The sequence below is a fragment of the Silurus aristotelis genome (genome assembly GCF_946808225.1).
Source record: "Silurus aristotelis genome assembly, chromosome: 8".
Classification (NCBI taxonomy): Eukaryota; Metazoa; Chordata; class Actinopteri; order Siluriformes; family Siluridae; genus Silurus; species Silurus aristotelis.
Window position 1 is genome coordinate 28,541,643 of NC_139581.1, and position 18,965 is coordinate 28,560,607.

Genomic DNA, 18,965 nt, shown 5'->3' on the forward strand with positions numbered 1-18,965 from the left:
AAAAAAAAATACTAAAATACAAAAAAAAACTGAGTAGACATAAGATAGACATAAAGATAAAGAGAACTAGAAGGTCGGACACAGGCAGAGCAAACAGACACAAAGGACAGTGTTATGATTTATTCACAATAACGCAATAAAAATAGACAATAAAATATTTATTCATTCATTTATTTCCCCAGGCAGTCACGTTTATTATAACAGACACCAGATATCGAAGTCGATCCATTCAGATTTATTCATCTCAAATACAAAAGAAAAAAAAAATATGCACACATAAAATCCCACTCAACAAACGAACACGAAAACAACCCCAATTCTAAAGCACAAGCGAGACGAGAACAATCAATTTCACAAAAATGCATAAATTTTACCAACACAAGGACATCAAGTGTCCACAAACTACCCACAATCCCTGTTTCACACACGGCATGTGTTCATTTCTGTTGACGAGTTCATATTTTCCACTTGACAATGTAATCGGTTCAGACGTATGCTCTGGAGCTGCTGCTTTCCGTCTGAGGGCCTGCTTTATAGATCTGTTGATTGGCTGATGACTTATACCTGTAACCACTACACCGACACACAAACACACACACACATACACAATTATTACTCTGGACACTTCATTGCTTTCAGATATGCTTTCTTTGTTATCACTATCATGTACCAAGTTGTGCTTCAATGTTTTCGTAGAATGGAACTACAGAATTACAAAAGCTACAAAGCCCAGACACAGACACAGACACAGACACAGACACAAATCCCAGACACAGACACAGACACAAACACAGACAGAGACACAAAACCCAGACACTGACACAAACACAGACAGAGACACAGACACAGACACAAAGCCCAGACACAGACACAGACAGAGACACAGACACAAAGCCCAGACACAGACAGATACACAGACAGATACACAGTCATGATGGAACAGGTGTGGGTGATGTAGCTCAAGTGAAGGAAAATTTCATGCAACAGCATTCAGAGACGTCTGATACAATTGTGTGCCTCCAAATTCGTGGAAACATTTTGGTGAAAAAGGAAAAATGGCTAAAAAAAATTAGGTGTTTTTTAGTGTATGTGTGGAATACACACCTTGCAGGTTTGGGTGATCTTGCTCTTTTGAACGATCCACACAGCATGGCTCCTCCCATAATCACGCACACTGCGGCCGCCCAACCCAAATAAAGACCAGTACCTAGCTCAGATCTACACACACACAACACACACAACACACACACACACACACACACACACACACACACACACACACACACACATGTTATACACCATAAAATACTATATACAGTTATATATGGGGTGGAATCAAAAAGTTTGGAGACAAGCAATGCTTAGATCCGGTCACTTTCACAGAACCTCGTCAGATGCCTTAAAACCTGGCAGTAGAACTCGCTATTGATGGTCTGGGCCCTGGGGACAAATTCTGGATGCACAATGTCACCAATGGCAAAAAAGACGATGAACATGCGCTCGGTCGAGCTCTGGACCTGGCTCGCCTTTTTCCAATCGTGGAGATGATGGGCTCTTCCGCTGTGAAGACTGTTGCTACTTCTCAAGGTCATACCCGTACACCCAAGTTTCGTTACTGGTAATGATCCTCGACAAGAAGGAATTGTTGTTCATGGCAAGCTGACAGAGGTTTTGCCAGACTTCTGAAGTCTAAATGTCAGAAGACCGGGGACTAACTTGACAGCTACACGTTCAAGTCGCACGTGAGAATCGTCAGGACTGCTACAGATTTGCCCGGCCTCACGCAAAATTTCACGTTTTCTCTTTGTTCTGACTTGCAGTCCATGATGTAGGTCGGTGCTCCCTGTGACTGTGCAAGCGGTCTTGTGCTGCTATCTGTTGGCGTGTTACAAAACTAGTGTCGCACCTTTTTAGATACCACCTCGTAGACCACGTTATATATCAGGATTTATCTGTTTCTTGCTTCCATCCGGAAAATTTAACGTTTCCTTCGTCCTTATTTTTAACTACTTTCATTCCACCATCTTGTTTCTTCGCCCCTTTCCTGGCGTCCATAGAGCCCATAACCAGTGTGTACAGCTGCTCTTATCGCTAAGTTATTGTTGTCTATGAACCTTTCACCCAGGTTACTATAGTTACAGAAGAACAAACAGCAATAAGATGACCTGATGATGTTACAGTTACCAGCGTAACGCTGATGATTTCCCTACACCAGCTCCTGAATTCCCATAATTCCAAAACGATTCCCCAAAGCTTGGAACGCTTCCTCCATCCGTGGTTGCATTTTAAGTTCAGAGGATAATGATGAAGTGTCTTTCTTTTTCTTTGAAAAGTTCAATATCACAGCTTGATATATTGAGACTCCTTCCAAAAATTAGCAGAATTCAGCAAAGCTGTGATTTTTTTCCCCCCTCAATACTAGTACACATTAGGATTGTTCAGAAGGAAACAGTGTTTGTGTGTGTGTGTGTGTGTGTGTGTGTGTGTGTGTGTGTGTGTGTGTGTGCTCACTTTGTTCCAACGTAGAAGGGGTCGTTGAACTCCTGAACGATGCGCGACGCGTACCACGACACAGCCGTGAGCACACACAAGCCTAAAAGACACAAAACATTTAGCACATCTATTACTATATGTGTGTGTGCGTGTGTGTGTATGTGTGTGGTTATGTGTTACACACCAGACAATATGAACATCAATCCAGCCGTGAGTGTGAGACGTCCTTTACTCGTATCCTTCATGCTGCCCAGTTTGGTGCACTTCAGTCCCAGAACCGAAAGGAGGATGGAGGCAATTCCAAGCAACAGCGCTATGATCATTAAAGCACGACATGCCTGTACATGGGCTACACACACACACACACACACACACACACACACACACACACACACACACACACACACACACAAACACAGACACACACACACACACACACACACACACACACACAAAAATACATCAAGGATGAAAACTGTGTAACAACTCTATAATAAATACACACAATGTATTTATTTCCATGTACTATGTACTATACAATCAATAGACCCCCCCCCCCCAGTTTTCTCCCTACATTGAAGCCCCACCCAAATGGAGAAGGTAACACTTCCATACTTTGAGTCATGTAAACTTCATCTTTTACAAACTGTTCCTCCTGCTGCTCCACGTGGCAATGTAACAGAATTGAAAGGTATATTCAAACTTAGTCGGAAGATCAGAATTGCTAGAAAACTGACAGGAAAGACAGACACAGGGGATGGCATCCATCCTAACTAGACAGCACATACAAATTGTTCTCAATTGGGAATCATCACAAACCGGTTGAGAGCAACTGACAAATTGGACGGCAAGAACCTGATAGCGACGGTTGAAGACCGACATCTTCCTGAAACACTTAAATTAGCACTTACCAAACTTTGCTTTGTAAAAATCAAGAGTTGTCTGATTTATCTTAAGTTTGTAATCTAGCATCTATAAACCTTTCTTTTAGCTCACGAAGGTCCCGACTCACTACTTGCATGAGCATGAGCCAGCTCCATGAAGAAACATATCAAGTCAAGTCAAGTTTATTTCTATTGCGCTTTTCACAACAGACATTGTCTCAAAGCAGCTTTACAGAAATCAACAGTTAAGGTGAATGGTGTGCATTAATCCCTGATGAGCAGCCGTGGCAACTGTGGCAAGGCAAAAAAACCCTTAGATGTTATGAGGAAGAAACCTTGAGATGAACCAGACTAAAAGGGGAACCCATCCTCATTTGGGTAACATCGAGAGTTTGATCATAAATTTTCAACAATATAGAACACTGGAGAGAGAGAACTAACATGAGTACTGGAGTATAAGATTATAAGTAATTCCAAACATGGTTTGGAATGGAAGATCTCCTGCTTTAGAGCTCTGACTTCAACCCTGTTGACTGCAACCTATTGGCTGAATGGGCGAAAATCTCCACAAATCTAGTTGAACATCTCCCCAGAAGAATGGAGGATATTTTTAACAGCAAATGAAGACTAAATGTAGAATGCGATGTTCAAAAAGCACATACCAATTTTATAGTCGGGTGTCCACAAACCTTTGTTCATATATATATATGTATAGTTGGTAGGGACGTTCAGGTTTACCAATTTGTATCGACAAAAAAGTTACCGATGTGACCAATCAAAAGTAATAAAAAGTGACCAAAAATTTGTGAGCAATATTTTCTGTGTAGATTGGTTCCCTGGTGGTCTAGTGGTTAGGATGCGGCGCTCTCACCACTGTGGCCCGGGTTTGATCCCCGGTCAGGGAACCAACCCCAGCCATAAGGGTTGCACAAACCTTAGTGCCGGTCCCAAGCCCGGATAAATGGGGAGGGTTGCGTTAGGAAGGGCATCCAGAGTAAAAAAAATTGCCAAATCAAACATGAGGATGGGCCGCTGTGGCGACCTAATGGGAGAAGTCTAAAGAAAGTTATTTTCTATGTAGATTGATTTCACCACCATTGCTACAATGTAAATATGACGTATTACAACGCTACAGAGACCGAGGCGTGTCCTGAGAGTCACGTAGAATGAAGATTAACATAGGTTAATAGGCAGAGGTAGAGTTGCATTTCTGATATCTATTTTTCTTTTTTTGTTGCACTACAAAGGCCTGTTTGTGAAAGAGCCATGAGTTAGAAGTCAAAAAGTTTTGTCTAAAGCAAAGAAATAAAAGAGGTACCTGCTTCATAACTACCATAACTAGCTAACATTGAAAACGGAAGGACAGGCGATCTGACTGAACAAACTCATTGGTACCTCCAATAATAAGCGATTCAACGCTAGACAGTGGGAAAGTAAAGAAACCAGTAAATGCAACAGTAGACTTTTTTGGCAATTTTTGAATGATTGCATTAGGAAGCAAATTCAAAGTTTGCAAGAATAGTGGTATCTGAATTGTAAATCTGTATGTGTGTGTGTTTATGTGTGTGTGTGTGTGTGTGTGTGTGTGTGTGTGTGTGTTACCATCCAGAGCGAGCATGGACTCGAAGCGTCTGCAGTTTGTGATGCCCGTGCTGGACTCCGCGCACGCTTGCCACAGGTTCTCGTACTGGCGCGTGGAAATGATCACGCTGCCCTTGAGCGACGAGACACGCCAATAATTATTGGCTAAACTCATGCCGCTCAGCAGCCATCCACCAACGCACATCATAAAGCCCAAGAACTCTACCGCCATCGACATGATCTCGCTCTCACACACAAACGCAAAACAGCTAGAAAGCTAACACATACAAACACCACAGTTCCGTCACCAAACAGGCCCTGAGTGTTAACAAATCCACAGGCTAATGCTACAACAGAACTAGCAAACACACACAAAAAGCTAGCACATATTGTCCAAGCCAACAACACACTTCACATAAACACACTACAGACACAGCAGGCAAAAAGTACAAATGCTCTAACAGTCTCCTCTGTTAGTGTGTGTGTCTGGGTGTGTGTGTGTGTGTGTGTGTGTGTGTGTGTGTGTGTGTGTGTGTTACGAGGACTTTACTCATAGGCCATAAACCTATAAACCTGAGCGGTTGCTACGACAACGGTTGGGAAGAACAGGATGATGGTGATGAGGATGATGCAAAAGGAAGCAAATGTAAGTTTCGATGAAGTGTGTGACCTGTAAAGGTTTATGATACGTCTTATCAGTGCGATCACATGATTTGCAAAGGGTGACACATGTTCCTGTGGGTGGAGCTTAGCTTTGTTGGTCAGCGAATCACAATCGAGTATGATGTCACTAACCTTTTGCAACTGTCGTGTTTTTCAGTAGGACATATTGGAACAGATGGAAGTTTTTGTGTGGTGTGTGTGGTGTGTGTATGTGTGAGAGTGGGTGGGTGTCGCACCAGGGAGCCCCAGTGTGGTGGGGTGGGTCACACACTGCACCCCCATGTTGTTGGAGCTACAGCTCTTCCACAGGCCTTCATACAGCGAGCTGCTCTTTATCAGCGAGTCAGCTTTGCTGTGTATCCGCCACACAGCTGAGTTTGTGCTGCTCGACTCCAAACACCAACCGATAATGGCCAGGAACACGCCCATCACCTCCACCATTACCTCCGCCATCACTGTGAAGAAAGGCAGAAAATCCAGAAGGAAATTGAAAGGAGATATAATAGGTTAACCCAAAACTGAAACCGAGTGGCCCTGATCTCTAACCCTTTCAGAAAATCTGGAAATGTATTTCAAACCTTCAGTGCCTAATCTCAATGATTTTGTCACTAATCCCAACCATTAATCTCCGATTCCATCTATTAATCTTATCTAATCATTAGTCGTACCCCCTAGTCTGTAAAACTTCATTTATAATCCTAACCCCTCATTTCAAATCTAATATCAAACCTCAGCCCAAAATTTTGCTTCATATCTCATAATCTCTAATCCCAACCCTTAATGTCTAACCCCATTTCATAACCTTTAAATGCAACATCATCTGATCCCATCCCACAACCTCTAATCCTATTCCCTAAATTCTAATATCATCTCATAATCCCTAATCCCAATCCCTTATTGCCAATACAATCTCATAACCTCTAATCCCATCTATTCCTTTCTCATAACCCCTAATCCCAGCCATCAATCAATAATCCAACCCCTGATTTCCAATCCAAACACATAACCTCTTATCCCATGTATTCCTAGCTCGTAAACTCTAATCCAAACCCCTAATTTTTAATCCAATTTCATATTCTTTAATCCCCACCCCTAATTTCCGATCCAAACTATAACCTCTATCTAATAGCCTTTAATCCCAAACCTAACTCATTTCTAATCCCATTAAAAAAACACCAATCTAATCTAATCCATCTCATAACCACTAATCCCATCCCAAAATTTCTAATCAAATCTCATAATATCTAACCCAACCCCAAAATATTTAATCCAATCTCACAATTTCTAATTCAAACCCCTAATTTCTTAACCTATTTCATAACCTTTAAACCCAACCCCTGATTTTCAATCTCATAACCTTTAATACCGACCCCGATTTCCAATTCCATAACCTCTAATCCCAATCCCCAATTTCTAATTCAATCCCATAATTTCTAATCCAATTCCTTAATGCTTACAGATATAACTTTTGTCTTAAAGAATTTTCCTTCGGTTCCATTTTGAATGTTCTAGTTTCTATTGTGTCACCAGAACCCCATAAGATATCAGAATAACCCATTGACTAAAATCTGAATAACATCAGGAACCTATTTCAGTCAAATATACACCATTAAACTACCATCACACATCACCAGAAGCACGTGAGAAGTTTACTAGCTCCAGTAAGCATGTAGCTAAAACCCGTGAAGCCATTTTAAATTGATCTTAAGGCCCATTCTTACTGTATAAAAGAAGGGTCCTATAGATGACTAATGATAACTCGGGAAAACAAGTCAAGAAAGGACAAAAAAAAAAAGCTAATGCTAGCTCTTAGAGAAACTTAGATCTCATAATAGCGAAGGCTAAGTATGAATTTTAGTTAGCATGTTTTATGACTAAAATGTAGGTTTAATTCAATAAAGCAACAACAATATAATCAGCCAATGCAGAACGAGTTTTAAGGTGAAATTATGAAGCGTACCTGCTCGATCAGTCTCCTAAATGTGTGTGAGTCGGTCTCTGCCTCGAGGCATGCAAGTCACTGTGTTAATATTGGCTTTGGGTCAGTGAACCCCTTAAATGGAGCAAGTAAACCTGGTGAATTTTGTTCAGAAGGGCTACATGTGGTGTGCAGGACACTTTTTATAGGCCCGTCACAACGAACCACAACAAACTCCAACAACTCCTGGAACCGTGTAGGTACCCTACCGCTGACCCCCAACCGCTACAATTAATTCAGAAACGGTTCCAAAACCAGGTCCATCTTGAATTAGTCATGAATTTTCAATTTGTCAATTTGACGTTTCAATTTGTATAGCGCTATGGACAGCAGCTTTACAGAATGAGATCGATTGCAAAGTACAGCGTAACTTCGATACTCGCGGGGGTAACGTTCTAAATTGCGAGGTTTGGACTTTTGATGGTTCCATTTTCAAGGGGAATTATGCAAGTACCGTACTGTAAACTCAACAAAAATTTGGATTTACTCATCATGAATGTTTTATTCACAACTTTAAACGAATACTACAATTATAAAATTGTTTTTCAAACATTTTTGACATTTATTAGTACAAACTTTTTTTGCCTTCTCGCGTGGTTTCTGGCGAACCATAATTTTTTGCGAGTCCGGTTTCAAATAAAAAGTCGCCAACTATCGAGGTCGCGAGTATCGAGGTTCCACTGTATATATGTTTATCCATATGACTTCATTCCTAATGATTAAACCAGTGATCAGTGTGGCAAGGAAAAACTCCCTGAGACCTCATGAGGAAGAACCTTTGAGAGGACCCAGACTCCCTACTTGGGATTATAAGATTCAGCGATTCGCATCGGTGCGACGGCATAAAAGTTAACGATGTGATGCATCGATTTGAAAAAGTGCGCTTCGGATAGTTGGCGTTTGCATCACAATGCATTGTTTCGAACAAATTAGAGGAAAACCGATTTATTTATATATAATTATTGGTAGATGTTCTATACTTTTATTATTTAGAAATAATAATTTGTGACCATATTTGATATGTAGATCTATTTCTCCTCTTTTCTTAAACGCGTTCTATCAGCAACGCTGGCGCTACGTGAACATGACGTATCGCAACGCTTCCCGAGACCGAGACGTGTCCTGAGAGTCACATAGAATACAGATTAACATGGCAGAGGTAGAGCTGTAACTTCCTGAAGTCAGAACAGGAAAAGAACGTCTGGTTTTATTTGAATCTATTTACATGTATGATTTGCTAAAAGTATGAACTTTTGGTACCATGTTGAATTGCATAGCCTCCTATTTTTGTCCATTGCGTCGTATCGCATTTAATTGCATTGTGTTGAATCGAATAGAAATCGTATCGCATCGCATCGGTAGCTACTTCATATGTATCTTTAATGTATTGTATCGTTGGCTATGCATCAAAATGCGAATCGCATCGGAATCAGTTATGGAGATGCATAAGATCCCTATTTCCTGACCCTAATGACTGAGCCAGTAATTATCCAGTGGCAAAAGAGTGGCATTACGACTCCCTGAGACCTTATGAGAAAGAACCCCTAAAAGAAACAAGACTCTAAAGACTCTTACACCCTACGAATTTACATATGACACCATTTCAGAATTTCCACACTTCGGTTAATTATTAACGAGTGCTAAACAAACATTCCTTGGAAGTGCCTGGACTTGGGGAGGGAAGAAAAGAGTGACAAACAGTGATTGATGATGTCGTCTCTCTCCAGGCAGGTCACATGACCCAAACCTCATGGTGTGTAATATATGGAAATACCATGGTGATACATCAGCATCAGAGTCAATGAAGCCCTCAAAATTTCTACAATTGTGATTTATAATCCCTAAAGCCTAAACCTCAAGCTGCACTTTTCACTTCGAAACTGTACTCTATATTTCCAAAAGTATTGGGACACCTTCATTTCCAAATGTTCCTACAAAGCCGTTCAGGCTGATGCTGATTTTTTTTATAACGCAACAATCACAAGCTTTATTGTAGTTGTCGAATTGTACATTTGATACCTACACTATATATAAAAAAAGGATTAGGACACCTGACATTTCAAGCCATATGCGGTTCTTGGAGCTGCATGAAGATATGGTTTTCATTGGTTGTAGTGGAAGATCTTCCTGCTATAGAGCTCCAGCCTTATTGAACACCTTAGGGATGTATGAACACCACCCCACTTGCCTTTAATAACACCCTTGTGGTTGAACGATATCTCACCAATCTCCACATCCAGTGGAACATCTTCCCAGAAGAGTGGAGATCATTATAAGAGAAAATGGAGACTCAATGTGGAATGGGACGTTCATAAAGAAGCAATCTAATGGTCAGGTGTCCACAACCTTTTGTCCATATAGTGTAACTATTAGTGTTCAAGGTTTTGTTTTTATGTCAAAAAGGGGACAACATTCAATACAAACAGCATGTCAGTTTGTTCTCTTGGATTTTTCCTGTGGTTTCCATAGCAACACCATAATCTCTAAACCTTCATCCAAAACCTATTATTTTGTTTCTAGCATTGAGGTGCTAGCAGTGGTTTATTATATCATATAATGACGTTATAAAGATATAAAGAGGTGAAAGAGGACGGTATGTGTGTGTGTGTGTGTGTGTGTGTGTGTGTGTAAAATGCTGTATTATTCAGGGTTTCAGTTGAGGAACTTTGATCCCAGTTAAATGTAAATGATTGACCATGATTCCCCCCCCCCCCCCCCACACACACACACATACCGTCCTCACGCTTTAAAGTGTCCTTCAATACTGCTGGTTTCAATTACAGTCATAGATTTGATTGTAGTATAGAGACATTGTTCAATCCTGTGACGTATTCAGACAAAAAAATTATCCCTTCATTTGAAATTTTTTTTTAAACTGTGTGCTTTTCTTCAGATTGAAATAAAATTAGAAACATTTCTCTTTTATAGTTTTTGAGACACATGGACGTCCTTTTTTTTAATGCAACAAACTTTAGGACATGTGCAGATGAGGGACATGGGGTATATCAGTAGGAGAATGCTGAGGATGGAGCCACCAGGAAGGAGGAAAAGAGAAAGACCAAGGAGGAGGTTAATGGATGTGGTGAGGGGAAGACATGCAGGTAGTTGGTTTGAAAGAGGCAGATGTAGAGGCCAGGGGGCAATGGAGACAGATGATCCGCTGTGGCGCCCCCTAATGGGAACTTGGTAAAAAACAAGAAATGGACAATTACATTTGGACTGAACAAAAAGTTCTGTAAAGTCCAAATGGGACATATTGTTGTCTCTATTAGAAGAACTTATATGAGACGGAGAACAAGATATTTGGTATTGTGATGTTGAAGAACACATTGTGTGATTAGCAAAATGGAGAAAATGTCATTTTCTTTTTATGATGCTGAAAAACAGTAAAAAAGAATTTCTCCTTTTCATATTGATTAAAATAAAAAATAAAATAATAATAATAATATGAGTACAGCTTCTAATTGGTTGGCTGCTCCAAAAGCCATTATGACATCATCAACAAGGTCAACCATTTCCACTGACGAATTTTAAACGATGCTTCTGATTGGTCGGCTGCTTTTAAAGGCATTATGACATCATTAACATGTCAAAAAAAATGTCTGTTAAAAATTTGAGCGATGCTTCTGATTGGTCGGCTGCTCTAAAAGCCATAATGACATCCTCAGTGAGTTCAACATACAACAAAAACAAAAACAGAGAACCTGACACAGCGTAATAAACCTTTTATTTTATAGTCCGAAAGAACAAATGGAAATTAATTTATTTGCAGCTCATTCACGCGCACACACACATGCTCCTAAATAAACGTGTTTATTATATAGATTTTCCCTCCACGATGCTCTAGAGGGAGCCGTTTCCACCTGTGCCTGGTCCTCGCGTTCTGAAGTTGTGCCACAGTTTCACCAGCGGCTCGCGGTTCTTCCAGATCATCTCGTGGCCGTAGAAGATGTACCAGCTTTACACACACACACAAACACACAAACACACACACACACACACACACACACACAATTAACAAAATGATCAACAGTAATCTGGATGTATTTTTGTGTCTGTGTTTCACGTACATGCCAAACAGAGCACCTCCTAAATGAGCAGCGTGGTCAAAAAAGCGCCATCCCATAATCAACCCTGCTGCATCCAGGGCAACGATGGCTTTCAGTGCCTAAATCAAAAAAAGAAAAAAAAAGGTTTTGTACTTAGGATCTCTGGGCTACTTGTGTGTGTGAGGGTGTGTGTGTGTGTGTGTGTGTGTGTGTGTGTGTGTGTGTGTGTGTGTGAGAGAGATAGAAAGAGACAGAGAATCTCACATTTCCTGCAGTGAAGGTGTACATCGGGAGGAAAACAATGGCCAGTTTGGCTTCAGGGATCTTCGTGCAGACTGCCGCGAGCACGGTCATTATAGCGCCAGACTGAAATGCGTGCACGCACACACACACACACACACACACACACACACACACACACACACACACACACACAAATAAATAAAATCACTGTAAATGAAGCAAGAATTTCTATTTAGAAAAAAAATTAACCAGTAGCACCATCTAGTGGCGAATTCGCTGTACTGACCAATCACAAGGCATAAGACACAAGTAGGAAACAAAAAAAAAGCTTTTATCGCTTCCATCACCACAAAGTATCTTAAACTGTATCTACAGAGCCTGTGATCTTGTGGTTTCCAAGAAACACGTGCACGTTCCTTTAGTTCCTATGCAACAATCAAGGTCATATATAAAGGTCCAGAAACTTTTTAAAAATTTTTTTTATTGAAAATTCCTTCCTTAGCAGTACGGAATGGGAGCCATATTGGTTCAGGATTCCTTTCACTTTCCAGAATAAACATACAAACCCTCCCTGCTAGGAAACAACCCCAAACCATTAAGCGTCAACCTCCATGTTTGGCTGTGGGGGTGAGGGAGTCTGATCACGTCATCCCTCCTGGTCCCATTTGGACTCTACACATTTTTCTTCCAGTTGATGGTTCGCTCATTTGAAACAACTCTTCTATGTGACTCAGAAGAACGAGTCGTTTTAAAGAGCGATTCCTTCATCTCCGTGAAATCTCTGTGTTTTATATACAGGGAATAAAGGTTTATGTCTCGACTCTTTTAGTCCGAGACGTTCCTTCTTTTGTCACGTGACTCCCGCAGACGATACGAAGGCGATAAAAGGATTAAATAAAATAAATTACTCAACAAAAAAAAAAAATCCGTTCAATTCGATGAACAAGATCAAAGAACCGAGTCACTAAAATGATCCAATCTTCCCATTACTACTTTCAGGGTTTCAGCAGGTTTCACAAGGTCAAATCTAAGACTTTTTGCGACCATTAAGGATGGAATTTAAGACCGATTTTCTTTTCAGTGACCAGAAGAACAAGACAGAGAACAGCAATTTTGAAGACTTTTTACGTCCAAATTGTTGCAGTTTGTTGCATAGAAATGTGAAGGAAAGTCTCAGAAAACAGACAAGACTCCTGTGTTTAGCGTGTAAACAAATTATGATCAAAAGAAAAGGCTGGTCAAAAGAAAACCAAACAAAAAAACCCAACAACATTGATTCTATCGATCTTCTAATCAGTCACATCAAACGTGACCTTTGGAACCGCGGCTTCTATCTAAGCATCCTGCATCGCTGTGCATCCCCTGGAAAAAGTGTGTGTGTGTGTGTGTAAGATAAAATGATGATCTTTGACACACTCACCGCTCCTAACGAAGGCCCCAACCTTCCTGTTAGTGTTTTACACATGTAGCTTGCAAGTGAGGAGATTACACCTGGAACACACATCATCATCATCATCATCATCATCATCATCACGTCACACTGCACTTTTCTCTCTTCGCTGGAGTTTTTTTCCTTAACACTTGAATGGCTCCGTCTCATTCGGCATCCTAATGTAGGTCGCACTACCTAATGCTGGAGGAGACATGCTGAAATGTCTAATATTGTGTTTGACAGACAGACAGACACACACACACACACACCTACCTGCAGACAGATAGACGGCGATGAACTGCTCCTTTCCCAGCATGCTCACTGCGCTGGAGGAGAAACTCCACAAGACGTACATGTTGGCAGCCATGTGGAAGAACGAGTAGTGGCTGAAAGTGGACAGCAGCATGGGCCAACACAGTGCATCTACACACACACACACACACACACAGTGTATTTATATAACGTTTCTGTACTGTGCCAATATCATTGTGAAATTTAAACAGCAACTAAGTATTGGATGGATTGATGGAAGTGTGTATTGGGATTATAATAAGTGTGTGTTAGAATTATTGTATATTAAGTGTGTGTTGGGAATATAACGAGTGTGTGTTAATATTATAACGTGTGTGTGTTGGGATTATAACGAGTGTATGGTGGGACTATAATGAGTGTGTGTTGGGATTGTAATGAGTGTGTGTTGGGATTAAAACGAGTGTGTGGTGGGATTATAACGAGTGTGTGGTGGGATTGTAACGAGTGTGTGTTGGGATTGTAACGAGTGTGTGGTGGGATTGTAACGAGTGTGTGGTGGGATTATAACGAGTGTGTGTTTGGGATTGTAACGAGTGTGTGTTTGGGATTGTAACGAGTGTGTGTTTGGGATTGTAACGAGTGTGTGTTGGGATTGTAACGAGTGTGTGTTGGGATTGTAACGAGTGTGTGTTGGGATTGTAACGAGTGTGTGTTGGGATTGTAATGAGTGTGTGTTGGGATTATGACGAGTGTGTGTTGGGATTGTAATGAGTGGTTGAAGACCACGCCCCCAGAGTGTGATTGACAGGCATGTTTTACTCACTGGAGGCGGGGTTAGAGGTGAAGTACTTCACCATGGATCGCTGAAGAGACGGAATTCTCCAACAGCAAAACACCAGCACGTTCGCAGCTATGATGCCTAAAACACACACATTCATTAAAGAACTAATACAAGTTAAATACTGAATGCTTTTTGTGTGTGTGTGTGTTTGTGTGTGTTCGTTTCTGACCTGTCACACTCCTCTGTCCTTCACTCAGACTGTTCCACCACTGATTGATCTAGTGATAATAAACACCGTCATTAGCATGTTTATCCACACGCACACACAAACACACACACACACACACACACACACACACACACGTGTATAGGCACCTGTTTGCGTATGTCCCCATGTTTCCGCTGCCGCATTTTGTCCAGCCAATCAGCTTGCGCCTCGTCGAAGTAGCTCTGAACGCGAGATTTCAGACTCTCGTACTGCCAGATTGCTGCCATGCTGAACGAGCAGCCTGTAAACTGAGCTGGAGTTAGTGACTACACACACACACACACACACACACACACACACACACACACACACAAACACTTTCTGACTCACTCTTCAACCTACCCCTACAGTGAACACCAGCGGCTTCACCATTCTGCCCAGCGACCTCTTAGGCTGTGATGGAGTGGGCGGTTCTAATGCTGGAGTCCCGCTTCTTTTCTGTACCAACTCTGCTGGCTCCGCCTCCATCTTTGGCTCCACCTTCTTCGCCGCTTTCCGAAAGCCGCATCTCTGCTGTTGTACGAGAACGAACCTAAACACCACACACACAAATACATTAGGTCTACGAATCACATGAGAATGTGCAAATGTTATTGCGCCCCAGCATTCTTGAATCCGATTGGCCGGCAGGCAGTGGTTTATTTTTTTTCTTTTTGAAGCCTTTTTGAAGCTTTTTGTAACGGTACACGTATTCGTCCCGAAATTGTAACATAGTTACATTGTAACACAGACATAGTTACAATCTGATTTTCCTCACAAATGTATTAAGTGGCGGAACGCACGTTTTTTTAGTCTCCACTTGGCACTTTGAGCGCAGTCTCAGTCCCGGTCTGAGTCCGTACCAGAAATTGTGTTTTGCGCATGAAACCACAGCCACTTCCTGTCAAAATTACAATTTGAGTTTCTCTTAAAAGCAGGGACCCACAGAAACTCGTACGACACAAAAATCAATATCAATATTGATCAGTCGCTTTCTCTCTCTCCGTTATCACCATCGCTTGGTCTTCTCCTCCTTCCTTCTCTGAGGAATGTTTGTTTAGCACTCAATAATCAGCCCAAGTGTAGAAAAGATTTTTTTCCTGAAATTGTGCTGTATTTAGATGTACATTGTGGGTCTTAAAGGACAAAACAACACAATTTTACTCCTGAAATGTTCTTAAAAGTCCCTGGAAAAACACTTTCATGCCCTGGTCCTGGGACGTGACCCTGTTGGTTGGGGATCTCACACTTTGGACATCCCGTGCACCCCAAGTGAGGAGTCTGGGTCCTTATAAGTTTTTCTTCCTTATGAGGACCCAGGAAGTTTTTTTCGTTCCACTGAACCAATCATCAGCGATAAACTCATAGGGACGCATTTGTCATTTGCACCAGATGAGGATGGGGTTCCTTTAGAGTCTGGTTCCTCTTAAGGTTCCTTCCTCCTGAGGTCCATCATTAGGGATAAATTCAAAGCGACTCACTTATGACGATACAATTGCTAGTTCGAGGACAGTGTCCATTATTAAAAGCTTGATGCAAATCAAACCTGGATTGAATTTATGAGAGAAATTAAATCGAAAGTAAATTATAAACATGACTCCTGGGGGTCACACAGGAAGATCTCGCTGTCATAACATTAACCAGCATCAAGAAAAACAATGCGCATTAATAATTACTGATAAAAAAAACAACCGGTTTCTGTTCCACCACATCACCAATATCCCATGGTTATATTATATATAATATTATATTTACCCGCGCCTCCGATTTGCTGGAGTGATAAAATCCTCTTTAACCCACCGCACTACACGCCCTCTCCACGCCATGATCCCAGCCGCACTTCACTTCCGGGTTCCCGTGCAGACCACGCCCACTTCCGGCTACCTCATCGCGCTTAGATCGCTTTTCTCTCTCTCTCTCTCTCTCTCTCTCTCTCTCTCTCTCTCTCCTAAAATGTTGTTTATTCTGAGATATTTTTTAACTTGTGTTATACATTTTTAAGGGAGAATTTGGGTTTAAAAAAAACATTTATTAAAATAATAAAAAAGATTTTTTTTTTTAATTATTATTATTATTATTATTATTATTATTATTATTATTTATTATTATTATTATTATTATTATTATTATTATTATTATTACTACTACTAAAAACGCACTTATTAATTCTTTAATTTAAACTATTTTATTTATTTATTTATTTATTTATTTATTGTTTACTTGTCCAATAAATTATTTATTATTTATTTATTATCTCTCACTGATTTTCACTTCCACATCATTTTTTTTTTGCCCGGTATTTGCATTCCATTTTTATTTATTTATTTATTTGTTTGTTTTTGTTTACGGTAAATATAGTATTTTTTTTTTCAAAAATAATTTTACATTTATTCAAAATTACAATACCACAGAATCATTTGAATAAGCAATCTTTTTTATAATTATTCTTCGGTGTTGTAAGTTTGTCATCATTTTTGTGTATAGAAAACAGGGTTTATTTGTGTATTGTTTAAAATGTATGTTATAACTTGGATTTTTGTAAAAAAAATCAGATTAATACATTTAAAAAAATATATTATTAAAAATAATTGTAATGCTATTTCATTATCATATCATTAGAAAGTCTATATAACATTATTACCACCTGCTTAATGTTGTGTTGGTCCTCCTTTTGCTGACTAAACAGTTCTGACCCATGGAACATCCACAGCATGAACTTCTTCAGCAGTTTGAGCTTCAGGAGCTCGCCTGGTCGACCGGACCACAAGGACCAGCCTTCGCTCCTCACATGCATCAATGAGCCTTGGTCGCTCGTGACCCTGTCGCTGGTTCACCACTGTTCCTTCCTTTCTTGGAGCACTTTTCATGGATACTGACCACCGCAGACCAGGATTGTGACTGGTGTTGTAATGAGGAAAAAACCTTGAGAGGAACCAGACCCAAAAAAGAGGAACTCATCCTCATTTGGTGATATCATATATCCATTAATGATTTATTATTGTTCATCACTGAGTTGATTACACATTTATTATTATTATTATTATTATTATTATTATTATTATTATTATTATTATTGTTATTATTATTATTATTATTATCATCGTTGATTTTTTTTTATTCTCTGATGCTGTAATTTTGCAAACTGGAGATTTATTTATTTATTTATTTATTTATTTATTTTTATTTATTCAAAAGCAACTGTAACATTATTTCATGAATCATACCTTTAAGAAGCACATGATGTCTCTGTTTTTTGCTTATAATTAAAATATAACATACTGTACATAGTGCTAAATGATGAAAGACAGAAACTCTTAATGGAATTACAGAATTGTACACAAATCGTTACTTATCTACGTGACGTAAACCGAATAGCTGCATCAGAATCAGAATCAGAATCAGAATCAGGTTTGTTGACACACAAAGAATTTGGTTCCAGCTGTTAGTGACTTTCAAAGTACAGACATAAATAACCCTATACGTTCAGCTTGGACTATACAAGACTATACAGACAATGTGAGACGATATAAACAGTCTTCTTTCTTTCGACTTCTTCCCATTAGGGGGCGCCACAGCAGCTCATCCGTCTCCATACCCCCCTGTCCTCTACATCTGCCTCTTTCAACCCAACTACCTGCATGTCTTCCCTCACCACATCCATAAACCTCCTCCTTGGTCTTCCTCTTTTCCTCCTTCCTGGTGGCTCCATCCTCAGCATTCTCCTACCGATATACCCCATGTCCCTCCTCTGCACAAACCATAAGAGACAATATAGACAGTATGAGTATTATATTAAATAGGAATACAGATTGAGTCTCCCAGCAATATCACAGAGAGCAGGGTCAGGCATGATACGGCATCCCTGTAGCACAGAGGGTTAAGGGCCTTACTCAAGGGCCCATGAGCAGCAGCTTGGGAATACCAGGGCTTGAAACCCTGACCAATAAACCAGCACCTTACCCATTGAGCTACCACTACTAAGAAAAAGTGACCTTGCTGTTGAGTCTTGGTGATCAAAATCGTGTCCTTGATAAACTTTGTGTTGCCATAGCAACTTCTTTTGCCTGCCATTCACTAGACGACAATACTAAGGATCGATACACTGCTGAGCATGTGTGTGTGTTTTTCTGTGTGTGTGAGTGCGTATGGGGGGGGGCATTTATTTTTGATTCCTGCTGCCTCAGCATCTATCCGTACATCTGCAGCTCACCCCCACACACACTTATCCCTGCAGGTATTTTTAGAACACACTGGGTCACAATGTCCATTAAGCAGTATAGGTGATTCTTGAAGATCCTTGAAGAACTTCCTCTGTGCCTTGATTCATTATTGTTATGAATCGTTCTCATTATACACAAAGCC

The 18,965-nt window shown here is 40.4% G+C and overlaps 2 protein-coding genes across 3 annotated transcripts; both read right to left on the bottom strand.

The window, feature by feature from the left end:
- Nucleotides 1-105: 105 nt before the first annotated feature.
- Nucleotides 106-7,726, bottom strand: cldn15lb (claudin 15-like b). 2 transcript variants are annotated; one of them, XM_083549060.1, is made up of 6 exons: nt 7,582-7,726; nt 5,858-6,076; nt 2,678-2,842; nt 2,512-2,593; nt 1,105-1,218; nt 106-573 (listed from the first exon to the last, which is right to left on the bottom strand). In XM_083549060.1, exons 2-6 carry the CDS (start codon nt 6,072-6,074, stop codon nt 486-488), a joined length of 666 nt encoding a protein of 221 aa, XP_083405186.1. In that variant the 5' UTR covers nt 6,075-6,076; nt 7,582-7,726; the 3' UTR covers nt 106-485. The 2 variants fall into 2 exon arrangements, with proteins under 2 accessions (XP_083405186.1, XP_083405187.1); XM_083549061.1 differs by lacking the exons at nt 5,858-6,076; nt 7,582-7,726 and adding an exon at nt 4,980-5,467.
- Nucleotides 7,727-11,309: 3,583 nt separating this feature from the next.
- Nucleotides 11,310-16,494, bottom strand: parlb (presenilin associated, rhomboid-like b). The gene is made up of 10 exons (XM_083549038.1): nt 16,359-16,494; nt 14,967-15,156; nt 14,732-14,872; nt 14,586-14,634; nt 14,399-14,494; nt 13,597-13,746; nt 13,312-13,382; nt 11,913-12,014; nt 11,670-11,767; nt 11,310-11,557 (listed from the first exon to the last, which is right to left on the bottom strand). Exons 1-10 carry the CDS (start codon nt 16,427-16,429, stop codon nt 11,443-11,445), a joined length of 1,083 nt encoding a protein of 360 aa, XP_083405164.1. The 5' UTR covers nt 16,430-16,494; the 3' UTR covers nt 11,310-11,442.
- Nucleotides 16,495-18,965: the final 2,471 nt, after the last annotated feature.

Bases quoted from the DNA above. Each gene is read 5' to 3' on its own strand.
- parlb (XM_083549038.1), bottom strand. From the start codon at position 16,429: ATGGCGTGGAGAGGGCGTGTAGTGCGGTGGGTTAAAGAGGATTTTATC. The intron at 15,157-16,358 runs GTAAATATAATA...TGTGGTGTTTAG, and splicing joins CCAGCAAATCGGAGGCGCGG to GTTCGTTCTCGTACAACAGC. The intron at 12,015-13,311 runs GTGAGTGTGTCA...CACGCATTTCAG, and splicing joins TGGGGCCTTCGTTAGGAGCG to TCTGGCGCTATAATGACCGT.
- cldn15lb (XM_083549060.1), bottom strand. From the start codon at position 6,074: ATGGCGGAGGTAATGGTGGAGGTGATGGGCGTGTTCCTGGCCATTATC. The intron at 2,843-5,857 runs GTGCGACACCCA...GTGTGTGTGTAG, and splicing joins CACCACACTGGGGCTCCCTG to CCCATGTACAGGCATGTCGT. The intron at 1,219-2,511 runs GTGAGCACACAC...GTGTGTGTGTAG, and splicing joins CCCTTCTACGTTGGAACAAA to ATCTGAGCTAGGTACTGGTC.